Source organism: Gymnogyps californianus, chromosome 3 (genome assembly GCF_018139145.2).
Source record: "Gymnogyps californianus isolate 813 chromosome 3, ASM1813914v2, whole genome shotgun sequence".
In the NCBI taxonomy this organism is placed as follows: domain Eukaryota; kingdom Metazoa; phylum Chordata; class Aves; order Accipitriformes; family Cathartidae; genus Gymnogyps; species Gymnogyps californianus.
The window spans coordinates 64271902-64287218 of NC_059473.1; the positions used below are offsets into that span (position 1 = coordinate 64271902).

Consider the following 15317-nt stretch of genomic DNA (forward strand, 5'->3'; position numbering starts at 1 on the left):
TGGATAGGCCTGTAACTTCTGCTTGCTGGTTTGACACTGAGGTAGTGTAAAGTCTTACTTTCTTCTCATACCAGTTGCAGTGATTTGGGTTGCTGATTGAACCTTGGAGAGAAGTCTGTTCTCTCCAGGATATCCAGGGTTCTGGAAATGTGGTCTTAGCCTAAAGCTGGACAGAGTCCCTCTTTATGAACCTGCCTGTCTTCGTTTTCCATCTTTTACCTCTCCTCAGATCAGGTACCACTTTGTAAATGAAAGGGAGTATTGCCTCCTAATGATGTTCTTTGCAAACAGTTTCCCTTCCATGCTTATTTTTTGCATATCCTCCACCTAAGACCCAAGGAAAAATCTGTCTAGAACAGATTGCTTTTCAGCAATTTGTCAAGTGATAATTCAAGCTTTCTACCACGGTCTCCTATACTAGAAGGTGGCCCTTAATGGCCAAGTCATCTTTTTTACTTTCTCCAAAGTAGCATAACATTTGGTATGCACATATTTGTATAACCAGTGTAACTTCTGCTAGAGTACTTGCATGGTGGCTGAAGGCTGAGAGTATAGCAAGAGTGATACTTTCTAAAAAGCATTCTAAATATCCACTGCCGTAGAAGTAGTAGCAGGTTGCTATTGCACTCTAGAAAACTTTGCGGACCTTGTAGGTGAAGGAAACTGAAAAATCAACATAATTGAAATCTGTGCCCAACTGGTTCTGCAATGTGTTGCTTTAATGTTAGACTTAACTTTTCAGTATATTTTCTTCTGTAATGGATGATACCAATATTAGTCTCAAGTGCTTTGTCATACATTACTTACAAGGAAGTGTATTCAGATTTTGTTACCAAAGTTGCTACAGGCCATTATTTTATTTCCGTATACAGTTGGAAACGAATTAGAAAGGACTTACTTATTCATACATGTTCTAATCACTGATATGTAGAAAAACTCTTCTTAGAGTAGTTTGTTCATAAATTGTCTGAAAACTGGAAAGTGTGCATGCACAAAAACTCACATGTGGTAGGTCAGTTTCACCACACGCATACTCATGAAATATCTGACCAACCTAGTTTCTGAACTACAAAATGGAAAGTAAACTTGGGAATGTATTTTAAAGACATAGCCTTCTATTTCTGAAAATACAATAATAAGTGTATCTACTATGAACTTTTTTTTTCTTACTGTCTTGATTTTAGACCATATTAAAATTCTTACATGATGGTTTCCTGATTTAGTGTCTGCCAATGGTCCTGCATTTTTCAGGTTTAATAATGTATGAATTGTTTGGCAACTTCATGGAATTTTCTGATAATATTTCCTCAAAATTAATATTCAGTGCTGGCTGAAAGTGCAAATTTAATGGAGAAAGTAGGCTAGGTACAAACTAGTGGCTATTCTGGTCATGATAAAGACCTGAAATACAAGCTGACTTATTTTTTCCAGCATATTGCATATGATGCTGCTGATACTATTTTTCCTTGAATGCAAATGTCAGAAGAATGCTTCATATGTTCTTCAAGCAGTTAGATTTTTTTTTTTTTTTTTTTTTTTTGGTCAAGACTTGATTTGACATAGGCTACTGGGTAACACAGAAACTCAGTTGTTCATGCAATAACTGGCTATTTTTTCTTAGCTGAGAAGACTTTGCATTGCAAAAACGTTAATGGCTGATATTTGTGGTATTCTAAGCATATTTTCTTACAGCTTTCCATCTGTAGAACAACAGGCTAATTTGGTTTAAGGAACTATGGGTAACTAGCCATTGCTGAATTTCAGCTATGGGAGGAACCATGCAAAGTAAATTACTTTGTTTTCCTTCCTTGTATAATTTTCATTCTTTGTCTTTTATCCCTCGTCAAGTATGTTTTTTTTAAAGACATGAGTAGGCCTCCTGAGGTCAGTAGATACTGGACTTCGAGAGTTACAGATAGAGTTAAATTCTATTGAACTGTATTACATAGAAATTAACTGTATTAATAAATAGAATTTAGCTGTACTAGATGTTTTTAGGAAACAGATAAGCATAAATCCTGCTTAAGAGCTCAATTTCCTCTGATTCAAGGAGGGTAAGTTTAATGCAGAAGCAAAAAATATTACCAAACCCAAAAGTGAAGGTTGCTATTTCAGTATTGGGCATTTACAACTCTAAGAGACTTCAGTTTCTATATTTCATGAAGTATTTTTTGATAGGGTAACACCACAAGCTTTATTTAAGATAATACAAAATAAGTTTCTTTTCAAATTTAATTTAGTTTGTTTGCTTTTAAATAGTCCTGGTGAACTTAACAAAACTAATAATGACTTTCTTAGGATATCTGCAGCACTAGAAGAAAAATAACTCTTATTAATACAAAGTATGCGTCATTCTGCATTTTCCTTGCATCTTTTTTATCTGCTATCTAGAACTTGTAAATAATATTGCCAATCTGATTTCAGAATGCTGATGATATCTGTGCAGGCTTATTGATGTTTGCTGTAGAGTCACTTTCTGTTCTCTACATTGTAGAAAGAAACAACTGGATACGATAACCCCTGCTCATTTTCAGTTGTATCTACTGCCATTATGATGTAATGTTAGAGGTTGTCATAAATTAGCACATTCCTGATTAGCTTGAATTCAATAAATGTTCTTTACTTCAAAAGAATGCTTGGGACACGTGCTACTACTTGCATTGTTTATATATGGTACTGTAGAAACTTAACATTTGCAAGAAAAATGTAAGATGATGATTTGATAAGATTACTCAGAAATAATTAGGTGGGTGTGTAGGCTGCTAAATGTATTTGATTTTAATCTCTAATTAAAAAGTTGGATTTTTGAATTGTTTTTGTGATGCAATAGTTTTTACTTCATTATACCTTTTGTAAATAGGGGCCAAATTCTGCCTGTTCAGTGTGCTTAAGTACAGGATAAATGTATTCGTATGAAACAGTATTCTCCTCAAAGCCAGTGACAGACTATCTCCATAGTTCCTTCTGGAGGATTATTCTAAGATTCGGAGCAAATACGTGTTGTGCCCTTGTACACCTTGAACCAGGAATGAAAATGATGGCTAACCTTGAATGAATCTCTCTATGCATTCTTTTGGCTGATGGTAGATATAATTATGTTGTGGGATATGGCACTGCCAGAAGCATAGTGTTTTTTTCACGTTAGTGCTGTCTGATTCTGAGGTCTCTTACATGAGGATTGGAATTAGTTGATATTACAGTGAAGGTATCTCTCTGTGGATCTACAGGTGTGAATTCAAGCCTTGCTCCATTCCACTGCTCCAGTGTTCACTTAGCTCTGCTGCAAGGGCATACTTGGTCATTTGGGCTGGGGAGTCAGAGACAACCAGATGCAGTAGCTTAGAGATAACTGTACCTGTCCTTGGATAAGAAAGTTACTGTGTTTAAGCACACTAGACCAGTTGTCTTTCTCAGTTTAGGAAGACTGTGACTGACTCATGGTTTGAGAAGCCAGAGTTCTCCTAATACCTGGAGTTGGGGCATCTACTGGAAAATCACGTGCTGGTGTGAAAGAAGCTACAGCAATATGTGTGGAGCTGCATGGAATTGAATTGTGTAACTCCCTAGAGTTACTTTGCTAGATAACTCTTTTTAATACCAGCATTTAGTAAACAATTGCTTAAAAAGGTAAATATTGCATACTTTTTTATTGAAAGCTTACCCTTCTGTGCCAACTTTTCTGTATGGTATAGTATTTTGAATGGCAACCACAGCCTGATCTATTGACAGAAGTTCCCAAGTTTCTTTTATTTTGTTAGTTTACAAGTTTTCATTGTATTAATGGGGATGGGGAAGGGAAACAAAAAGAAGTTATGCTTTTCCACGTATCAGCACAGCTCTGCTTTGGCTTAATTGTGGTGGGGGGTTAGGTTTGTTCTTTTGTTTTGGTTTGGTTTTTTTTTTCATTGCCATCTAGATCAATCTCTGCACTAACTGGAGGAGTGACATCTGGCAGCAGTAGAGCTAAGGCTTCTCTCTCATTTTTTTTAAGTGTATATAGCATGAAAACAGCTCTCATATCCGACTGGTAAAATAAATTAACGTAAGTTTCTCTATAAAACTTATAGAAAGTAAGACAGTAAGCAGAGAGGGATTTTATTTGTCCTATAGATTTTATGTTTTGGTTTTAAGTGGATAGATTTAGGTTAACAAATTGGAACACCACTTAGAAAATGAGAATGACATTGAGGAGATAGTTCAGTCTTTCCAGATGCTCTGATAGAAGAAAAAAGTGGGGGAAAAACAAGGAGAGGGCTAGTAACAGCATAGGCTCACCTGACTTCTATCAGAAGTAGACTTCTATCAGTGCAGAATACATTGCAAGAATCTTATGGGTATTTGTAGAAGTCCTTTGCATTCAGTAGTGATGCCATCACAGCACTTTTGTATATACACTTAAACGTAGCATGTGAGAACCGTCTATTTTGAGAATATACATTTTAAGTGGCTTGCAAGATACGGACTCTCAAGAGAATTAACCATTTCCTTTGGCGTCGTATTAGTTACAGAGAGAACGCTATTTTAGAAAGAATGCTAAAAATACTCTGTTCCTTGTCTCACTTTGAGCTGCTTTTGAATGTAGTTTTCTTGCTCTACCTTGAGCCAAATGTGTTCCAAAGTAGTTTTAAAAGCTATGATACAGATTAAACTTCACTGAAACAGTTTTCAATACACTTTGGTCCTATCCATTCTCCTGTTCAATCTGGAATATGTTCAAAATCATAGGTGCTAGACTAAGTTATGTAGAGCAGAATTTGAAGTGGGTTTTCACCTACAGCTTTGGATATTAGTAAAACATCTGTTTTGCTGGTAAAACAAAAAGGTATGCTTGTGTTAAGTGGATGCATCCATTCCTTTCATTTTATGTGAACTGCATCTGAAAATGTTTGCGGTGGGTTTTGAAAGTATTTGTGATCCTGTGTTTAAGTAAAGGAAAACAGGTTCTTATCCAATATATAAACAATCTTTTTATTTAATGAATTCTGTTTGATCTATTAAAGCATAATTGTTGTGAGGATAAAGCCTTGGAGGGAAGATTAATATATATTTAGATCATTACAGAATGATCTTCTTTCTGTTATATTACAGAAAGATAATATAAAATTACAGAAAGAACTGAGTAATACTGCTCTGAAAGCTTTTACTTTTAAAAAACCTCAAAACTTTCCTTTGAAGCCTAAAGTAGAGATTATACTGCATACTAAAAGATCTTTTGGTCGGAAAGGTCATACTTTTGAATAGGTGACTGTGCTGAAAACATAATTCTGTTTACTGGGAACAGTTTTAAATCCACAGAAGCTGAGTAGGAAGAGGACTGAGCTGATACACACATATTCATCTCATATCCGAGTTGACTTTTTTCCCCAGTGTTTGTTGTTTATTTGGGTGTATTTTAACTATGCCATGTTGCAAGAGGCCACAATATAAATTATAGGAAGAATGTCTGCAATAAGAAATACCATTTCCTAGAGGCATAGTTTATTTTCATGTCTTTCAGGATTTGTTTGTGGGCTTTTTAGACATTAGTAATTAGTGTAAACTTAAAGTAAAACTCAGTTAAAAATAGAATAATGTGGAACTGGAATAGGTAAGATTTTTTTTTTTTTCCTCTCTGCATGCTTTAGAGGGGTTCATCACAGAAATGTCTGAATATTAACTTTTTTCAATTTTCTTAGTTATGTATTTGTTTGTTGGTGTTCCGTGATTTTCTGAGGATTTTCCAGGATGAACTTTTGGATGATTTCATTAACTGTAGATTCCATGAGACTGGAATCCGTGGAGATTTATGATGCACAAATACCTTTATTAATTAAAGAATTCATTTATCAAGAGCATTTCACAAAGGGAGAAAAAGCCTTCTTTTGAACAGTTAATTAAAACATAAATTCTGTAATGAATGTTCTCTCAGCCTCTATTAAAAGAGGAATTTTTCACATAAACTTTTAATATTAGGTGATTGTAGACACTCCAATAGGATAATAGTGGAATTATGTGACTCCCTAGAAGGACTTTTTTCCCTCTTCTGGCTCTTTTGCTATTAATTTAAAACAAATATAATAGCTAAAGATGCTGTTATTTAAAAGGAAGTGCTCTTAATTATTACAAGTGCTATTTTGGGGCATTGTTGCTGTTATCATATAAATTTCTGTATAAGTGCAAATCTTTTTGGAAGTGAACTCATCTACTTCCTGTGTATTTCAGCCCAACTATTTAGAATTTGATCACTTCACACTAATGTGCTTATCTAGAGCAAAGGGTAGTTTTTCAGTGAAAGCATGCAATAAAACTGGGAACTTGGTGGTACAGATGTGTTTTGGACAGGACGACAACTACTTGGTTTCTGTCGTCTTTTCTCTTTAGTTGCAATTATACTGGCAGAGAATATATCGCCAGAAGTGACTCAGGGGAACTGAGGATAGACTTTCAGTTCACTGTTCAAATTGTACAGGAAACTAATACAGTTTCAGATTCCCTCTCAAGGCAGACAGCTACACTGTTTTTCAAAAGATACCAATTCTTTGGTAGGCATTTACCCAAAGTCAGCACATGCTTGGACTCACAAGATGATTGTAGCGAGAGGATTATGTGGCCCATAAAGAAGAGCTGTCCTGCTGTTAAATTGTGTCAATGTGAAAATTCTGATCATTTGAGAAAAAGCAATAGCATCTATCGTTTGAGATATCTAACATGTCATTTAAACATTAGCAGTAGGTGGTTCTAGAAATAATTTATTCTTCTCATGTAAAATTCCATATAAAGGAGACCACTGAAGAATCAATGCAGAATGATAGGAAATACAGTAATTCAAATGTTAATGCTTTCATAGGGAAGATTAGCTTCTCAAGACATACAGTTTTGAAGGTGAAGACAGCAAATGCTTTTAAGAAGAAAGATTGTTGGAGAATTCAAGTAAACCCTCTGAATCAATAAAAATGCTTCTCTATTAGTGATTCTGAAGCGGTCTTAAGATAAGACAGTCTAGATTAACCTGTGTGTTGGTTTTTTTCAGGTTTGACTTTACAAGGGATTTAATGACCTTTATATAAGCTTAGGCTAAGTGAGAGTCCCAACAGGTCACGGTGTCCTGTAAACTTCGTTTTTGGATTAAGTGGAAATGTCCTTCTGCTTTCCTGACCTCAATTTCAATACCTCACTATAGTAGCTGAAAAGTTTACACAGCCTGGATCAGAGAGAACCAAAGCAGGCACTGCTGAGGCTGTTAGTCACACCTGCTCGGTGTCATTTACATGCTTCATCAAGCATGGAACCACGTCAAGCCAATAGCTGTGTAAAATTGCTTTAAAAATCTACTGCATCATTTGAGAAAGAAGGGATGGATATTCCCTTGTTTGCTGAATGGACCTTGTTTTGTGAATGAGGAAGATTTGAACAGTTTTGGGTTTTTTTAATATGACTGTTCTGAATTTAGGAGCTACTAAAGGAATGCTTGATAACTGAAAACAACTAACAGATAATACTAAAGACTAGTTTGGGGTAACCAATAGGCATGATCAGTATGAACAAATAGCATTGGCTCTGTGCAACGTAGAATATTTGGACCCAAGTGTGCTGTGGTCTATTTAGTGTTTACACCTCGAGTGAAGTAATAAGAATTTCCTGCTTGTTTTGGAAGAAGGCTCTAGTCATGGAAAATGCTAAGTCAAAACCAGTGCCAGCTGCTAGAATTCAGTACAGCACTCCTTATATCTTTGAGTTACATGTCTGTCTCTTTCCTACACTTGCAGCAGAACAGGCCTGCGCTGCCCTTTATTGAGGCTTAATTGGGGATATCAGTCTAACCATAAACTTTTCACCTGACAAGCAGCTAAATACAGAGACTGCACAGGCGTACTCACATACATAAACATACAGTCCAGAAGTACTTGGAGGTAATACATCTTTTCCTTAGGAGAACAAGAAAGTCAATGATATTACTGATAAAAATATAGGTTAATTTTTTTAATTAAAGTTTGAAGATTTTTTCCAAACAAGCAATTGTTTTCATCATATATTTTATATAGCTTTTATCTTAGAATGGGTTTGTGTGAACTGGCACAACACTACAATGCTCAAATTGAAAATCCTATGGTAGAATACCTAACTGTCTAAAGAAAAAAATATTGTTTTATCATGCAGACATTTTATTGGTCTTGAGTTTGTTGGGTTTTTTTATTCAAAGAATTGATATGACACTTCTATGCAATAGTATATCCATATATAGTATCATCTCTGTAGCAGCTTGTTTTGTAAGTGTATGACTATGTAGATAACAATATTAATGGGAGTAATATCCCTGCTGACTTTGGTGTGAGTGCTGAACAAATGTTTTAGCAAATAGCTTATTTGAAAATAGGTAAGCTTCAGGTCTACCGTCTTTGAATATGGGTTGAATTCAGAACATGGTTTCTGTTCTCATCTCTTTCCTCTTCGGAAAAGAGATGGAAAAAAGTAATAAAAATCAAAGTAAGCCTTTCAAAATGAAGTATTTCAGAATTTATACAAGCTTTTTTGAAATTAAGATCACAAAATTTTTAATTCATACACAAAATTGAAAAATCAATTGTTGCACCTATTTAGGATTTCTCACAAGTATAGAATTATTCACATGCAGATCTGTAGGAGCATGATTTAAATATGATTGTTTGAGCTTGCAGCTTTTCTTACATTCAGAAATATCTAAATATCTTAATGATTAAACATTTATGAGTAAATCTCCTGTGAAAGTCTAAACCACTAGGCTTTAGAAAGTATACTGTAGGTGGAATTGTGCAAGCTTCCTTGTGGAGCTGTGCCAATGCATGGGAATCTGAATCTGAAAAGTCCTCTTTATTCAGATACTGGACTCCTCAAGAGTAGGCTTTTGGAGTGGCAAATGAAAATGAGTTTTCAGAACTTACTTCTCTTTGAAAGCAAAACTTGTTTCAAATGTAGTGTCTCACAGAGAAAATCCAGTGAGCTTAACTCTGTGTTGTCTGGCATCTCTATAATTGAGAAACTGTTCTCCAACGAAGCGGTAGCATTTTTCACTGTCATGTTCAACAATTTTCAGATTTTTGTATCTTTTCTTTTTAAGATGTTTTCTTAAGTATACAGCTGAGGAGACCAATAACAAAATGATAAATCCATAGATGATGAAAGGATTTTCCTCAGCTTAGTAGTTAACATAATAGTTTGAAAAGAATTTACAAGTACTTGTTCAAATGCACTATGTAGAGAGTGAATAAAATAAACAGCAAGATGTGTTGTGATAGGAACTCAGATGATCAAAGGGAGCTACTGAATAGGCATAGTTATTCTTTCAGATAAAATAAGGAAGTAATTCCTTTGGGAGTTTTTGTGATCATTGCTGTTGGAAAACTTTGTATGCATTACTCAGAAATTCAATGAAGAGAAAAGCAATACAGCCTAGATAATAGTGTCAGCTTTGAGCACGAGGTGGCATGTGGACATAGCTTGAGCTATTTCTCCAAATCATTTGAATGGTAATATTGGATTAGTTGACCTTGTGTCAGGTCTGTTAGTTAAATAAACCCTCCAACTGTTCCTGACTGAAGGATGCATAGTTGTGACTGAAAGATGCTGCTGCTTTTCATTAGAATTTTGTCAAACATATCCTGCTAACATAATGATTTTAAAATAAAATGGTTTATTCGATGGAAAAGGATAACAAGCAGAAAATTCACAGCCTTTTCTTTTCACAGGGTGTTTCAGCCCAGTAGGAAATCCTCTTAGCCGAACACTATTGGGTAGACTACAGACGGTAAGGAATTCTATCTTTGCATTTTTTTAAAAATGACATTTAACTCTAAAATGTCATTATTCACAAGTTCTTATTGTAGAGAGTTTTTTTTTTTTATCCTGTCTTTATTCACAAAAGAGGCATCTTCAAGCAAATTGTCTACATGGGCAAATAAGCTCTTGCTGCAGCCAGCTGGTAGCAAGATCAGATATCTGCAAATTAAAAGCTTTATATTTTTTCATTATTTACTTTTTGTTGTTTAGAAATAAACAAGCTAAATTCACAATCCTGTGTTTTTTTATTATTACGAAGAATACAGGCATTGCTAAGTAGCGAGAGAAAGGTGGAACAATAACTTGAAATTGAATCCTATTTGCAGCACGATGTTTTCATTGTTTACTCATACTTCACCTTTTTGTAACAAGTGAAATCACAGCTATCCTCTGTTTATTTAATTGCTTCTCTGTCAAATATTGATTTGGAAACTTCTAGTATATTATATTTGTTCCTTTCTTTATTTCTGGTTTCCTGATCACCATAGTAAAAATTCAACAGAATCTGTAAATGCCATTAGTTCCAACCATACACTTGATAAACCTGGATTAAACACAAACGTATGGAGAGACTAGTGACGGAAGAACAAGTGGTGCTTCTGAATACTGAACGTATGTGTCACTCTAGAAAGCTGGGCCTGTTGCACTGGAGATGTTCATCCTGCTGCACTCATGGACAGAATGCCATGATTTAATATTCTGTCTTAGTTGCATGCTAATTGTAATTTTTCAGAGAAATGTTAGAAGCAGACATAAATTAACTTGGATGATTTATAGCTGTTTTACTGTTTGTATTTGGGGTTTTGGTTTGGGTTGGTTTGGGGTTTTTTTGGACCTACCTTATTTAACAGAATTTATTAATAGAGTTGTGGAAGGCTTGTAAGATACATAGCATTCACCAAGAAATTTTGAAAGTACGGTTTTACATTGCTGTGTTGTCAGTGGCTAAATGGTTCTTGTGTTCACATTTTCAATTTTTTTAGCCATCAATATGTAATTTTTAGGAAAAAATATAAATTGTTCAATCAGTATTTTACTGTTCTCCATCACAGCAAGCTCTATAAACATTTACAGGATCAACTGTTTTGGGAAATACTAAATAGCAGCTAATTTAAAATATATCTTTCTGAGAGGGTTAAATTAAGGTTTTAAATATTTTTGTTACTTTTTCTGTTATAAATGCAGTGATATATATCTTATAAGTGCAGGTAAACTGAGTAATTTATATCAACAAAGTAGCATATTTACAAATGACAAAATAGTTGAAGAGGTTTTGAATAATTTCAGGAGCTGGAGTATTTCACATGCTTCTGAATTGATCTTTTTTGCTTTTTTTTTTTTTTTTTTTTTTTTTTTTTTTTTAATCCCTGTAGGCTTTACTGCAGCAGCTGTGTTTGCATTTCTGTTTTCTGTTTGTACATTACAGCTTTCAATAAAGTGCAGCCTGGCACAGTTTTGGGTTTTTTTTCCTCTAGGCAGATTATAGATTCCCATGCTTATTAAATATTGAAGGGCTGTAATCAAATAAGGATTGTAGTCATCTCAAGCCTAAGGAAGTAACTTTACAGTGTCTACAGACAGATTAATTAAGACGAAAGAAGAGTACATTATTCTTAGCACTTAATACTTTTAGAATCGTTTTAATTTAGCTATTAATACTGTTTTTGTACTTATGTTTCCCATAGACTAAATTTACACAGTTAGGTGTCCTGAGCTAGGAGTGTGTTGACAATTGGACCAGAGAACAAGAGGAGAAATATGACCATGCTAACAATATTCAATTATTTTACACTAAGTCTCAGCTTATTTAGCGTTTCATTTAAAACTTCAATTACTGGGGTAAAGAGATTGCTTGACATTCTTAGGGAAGGAGAGGATTAAGTAAATTTCTAACCCTTGGATTCATAAGCAAAAATGAAAACAATGGAGCAACTGTAAAAGCTCAGATTGATTCTGTAAAATTTTTAAATGTTTTAAATATTATCTCACTTTTAAGCCAGTCGTGGGTTTTTTGAGCACTATAAGTTCATTTCTTATTTTGTCGTCTTTAAAAAAAAAAAACATAAACAAGCCACCATAAAACAAAAACGATGACAACAAAATAAACCCCAAAAGGTAACAGTCTCAGAACCTGGCTATTGCACACTGAGGCACAGATTTACTGAACAGACAAGAGAAGCTTTAACACTCATTCCCTGTGTCTTTACTGGAGTGTTTGCACAAGTAACACTCACAGTTTCTCTTCCATTCTGGCAGATAGCAGGTATAGGGAGGTGGAGTGGAGAGAAGCAGTGGCACTGTGGAGCATCCAAGAAATAGATGTTTGTCCTTCTTCATGTCACTGAGTCTGTCACTCTTAACAGGAAAAGGAGGGAGAGTGGCTTTGGCCCTGTATGCACACACACTGGGATTCACCCCAGTATGTGTAGTGTCTGCCTAAGATTAATCTTAGAAAAGCTTATTTGCCAAGTGTAGTTATTAAGAGTTAATGACTAATTAGAAGTGGGACTTCATCTGTATGTTTCTTCAGTTACAATGAAGAATGTGTTTACATATAAGGAAGAAGCATATGAAGCCACCAGTAGACTTTACATTTTTCCATATTTTTTTCTTTAAACTTTGGTATTATGGTATTTGAAATATATTTGTTCAGTAATAGAAATGAAATGCTAAATTTTTTACAGAAAAGGCAGTAATAACACATCACTTGTTCTTACTCAGTGCTGCTTCTCCTAAGGGAATGAATGCTATCTAATGCCCAAATCCTGTTCACCACTATACATCTGCATGAATAAAAGCAAAATCTCCATTACCACAATCACTGAAACTGCCCAATTAAAAAGAAGCCATAAACATTTTAATTAGTGCTATTATCAGGAATCAGTGACATCTGATACAGCAACTTATTTATCAGTTTACTCTTACATGCAATGCTCTCTTTTGTATTAGTGTCTTCAAACATTGTTTGGTTTTGTGTTAGAAATAAGGCTAAGTGGGTTAGTCATGGATAACCGGTGTGATGCTCCATGGTCTAGAACTCTGCATCAACTGCTGGATCTATTTATCTTCTTCTGAGGATGTTCCTTATGCTGAAAGCTCCTAACAGCTTTCTTCAACCAAAGTCAGTGTGACACAGTAGGCTTTTTCAGCAAGCGTTTTGTTCCTGTTTCTCACAGATGGTCTGCCTCCCAAAAAGACCAGCTCCTCAGAACATAACTATAGCCCCACGTCTGTTCCAATACAAGAAAAGGATTAACTAGTTTCCGTCTTGCATTAAAAAAAGGAGACATTAATATTAAGAATGATGTATTCATACACTTCAGTATGTCTGTTGCTTTTTGGAATCCTGAAAATGTGGCTTAATCTTGTGACACAACATAAAAAAATGGTGTTTCTAAACTGAAAGGCCAGTAGTTTTTGCTGGGTGTTACTTGCAGTGTAACTGGTAGTTGGCAGTATTTGAGAAATGGCATGGCACGCCAGAGGCAGCTCTGCTGCCTTGCAGTAGCTACATTTGTGGTAGGCAGCTGTGGCAGTTCAGCTGTCCTGCTGGAGGTAGGGTGTGTGTGCAGCCCGTGACATACTCGGAGTATCTCTTTAAGAGGAAACTCTTTGGATTGTTGTTGCCTTAAAAGTTTAACGCAGTGTCTGAGAACGTTCAACATAGTCTCAGGATGACTCATGGATTTTAGCTTGTTATTTCCAAACAGCTCTCTCTCTTCAAGCTCTTCTTACGTTGAGTGTTTGAGAGCGCATAAATACTTCATTAAAAAGAGAGAGAGACAGATTGAGACACAATAATGGGGCAATATGAGTACCTGAACTAGATACCTAAATAATACTGCTAATAATTCTGATGAATCATTTTTGAGCAACAGGAGGCACTCCCATCCCACAGGCTAAGCACATTGCCTGCACAGTTCTCTTAACCTTGAGAATGGAAAATGAGAATTAGCTGAAACCTGTAAGGCAGTGCTAACTACCAGTAGACCACTGAACAAGCCACGTACTCTGAACTGCAGCTCCACCGGTCTTTGTTCAAAATTTGTTTATCAAATCAGGCAGTTACACTTTTTTTTTTCCCCTCTGTGTATGTACATAATTATTCAGAACTCTTTAGGTGGTAGGCTTAGATGTTCTGGTAGATGATAAGAACCGAGTGCAACTGTTCGCTTTTATACTGTGTTCATCTCTATGTACTGCGTGTGTCTGTAACTACAGTGGCAATACTGAAACAATCTGGAGACTGAATGGAATCTCTGTGTTCAGGATAGTCAGTGATTTCTTTCCCATATGGGATAAGCCTAGCTAAGTTAGGAAAACAACATTGAGGGCAAGAATCTCTGTTACAGAGAGTGCCATGTATTCTGCTGAGGGTTGCAGTAATGATGTTCCTTGGATCACTCTATTGAAAAAAAAAAAAAAAGAAAAAAAAAACAACAGGAGTAATACATTTTAGATATAAGTTTTAAAAAAGCAAGAGAAGAGAAAGAAGTTCATGCAAAAGACAGTTAAAGGAGGGGCTGTAAAATATGAAAAAGGTGAAGTATGTTGGATAGAAATTCTCAAATTTAAATGTTGTTTATTATGTGGTACAATCTGTTATGAGTGGAAATGTTGTTTACTTCACAAAGCTCACATTTGATTCTTCTCTTCTAAAATATAGTAATTGTTGTGTAATAGTTCTATTCTGTATTGTAGTTTGTATCCTTTGATGCACACAATCTAGGGGAAACTGGTTTCCCCGTTGTGAAAATAGGCCATTGAAAAAATTAAGTAACCACCAGCAAGGGACTTCCATCTCTTCCTTTGTTCTAATTTGTTGTTCCTCTGCTAATTTTCATTATTTTTCTGTTTTAAATCTTCTTTCAACTGAAGAATTCTATTGTTTGACAGAAATCAAATTTTGTAGGTACAGGCACATCCTAATTATTGCATTATATACCTGCTATTCCCTTGAGTTCCTTGGAAGCCTGAAGAGTAAGTAGTAAAGATAGACCAATTAGAATTAAATGGTAAATATTGGTTATTAAGACGAACCTGAAATTCTCCATTATATGAAAGTGACATCTTTTGCATACTGGTTCAGAGGTAAAGTTCACTGCAACAATTTCTTAAACATCTACTGTAGTGTTTGCAATGCAAAGAAGCTTAGACTGCATAGTCATCAATCCTCTGTCTTCCTCTATGTTGCCTTTAGTGTAGTGTACATACTTGAAAAACTTAATATCTTTTTCTAAATCTCTACATAGCCAATATTATTCAGTGTTGCTTAACATCACTTCTGCTTTTTCTTTTTTAAAAAATGCATTTTATTACACATAATTCTTACAATTTTACAGTAGACATGAATACTCAAAATTATAGTTTATCAAAATACTTCATATTAAAGTTTTAAAATAATTTCTTCTTCTAGAATGATGACTGCCTGACTGCACTGGGGGTGAGAGGAGGAAGCAGTTGTCCACTCGGGCAAGAAACAGTAAGTATTATGTAATTTTTTGCAGTATCTTCTATACCTGTTA

General features: G+C 35.1%; 1 protein-coding gene across 4 annotated transcripts in view; it reads left to right on the forward strand.

The window, feature by feature from the left end:
- AHI1 (Abelson helper integration site 1) overlaps positions 1-15317 on the forward strand; it is a 102214-nt gene that overhangs the window by 63895 nt on the left and 23002 nt on the right. For all 4 annotated transcript variants that reach the window (XM_050894626.1, XM_050894627.1, XM_050894628.1 and 1 more), the window contains exons 20-21: positions 9702-9760; positions 15209-15274. In XM_050894626.1, the coding sequence (XP_050750583.1) occupies positions 9702-9760; positions 15209-15274 (125 nt within the window). The remainder of the gene's footprint in view (positions 1-9701; positions 9761-15208; positions 15275-15317) is intronic.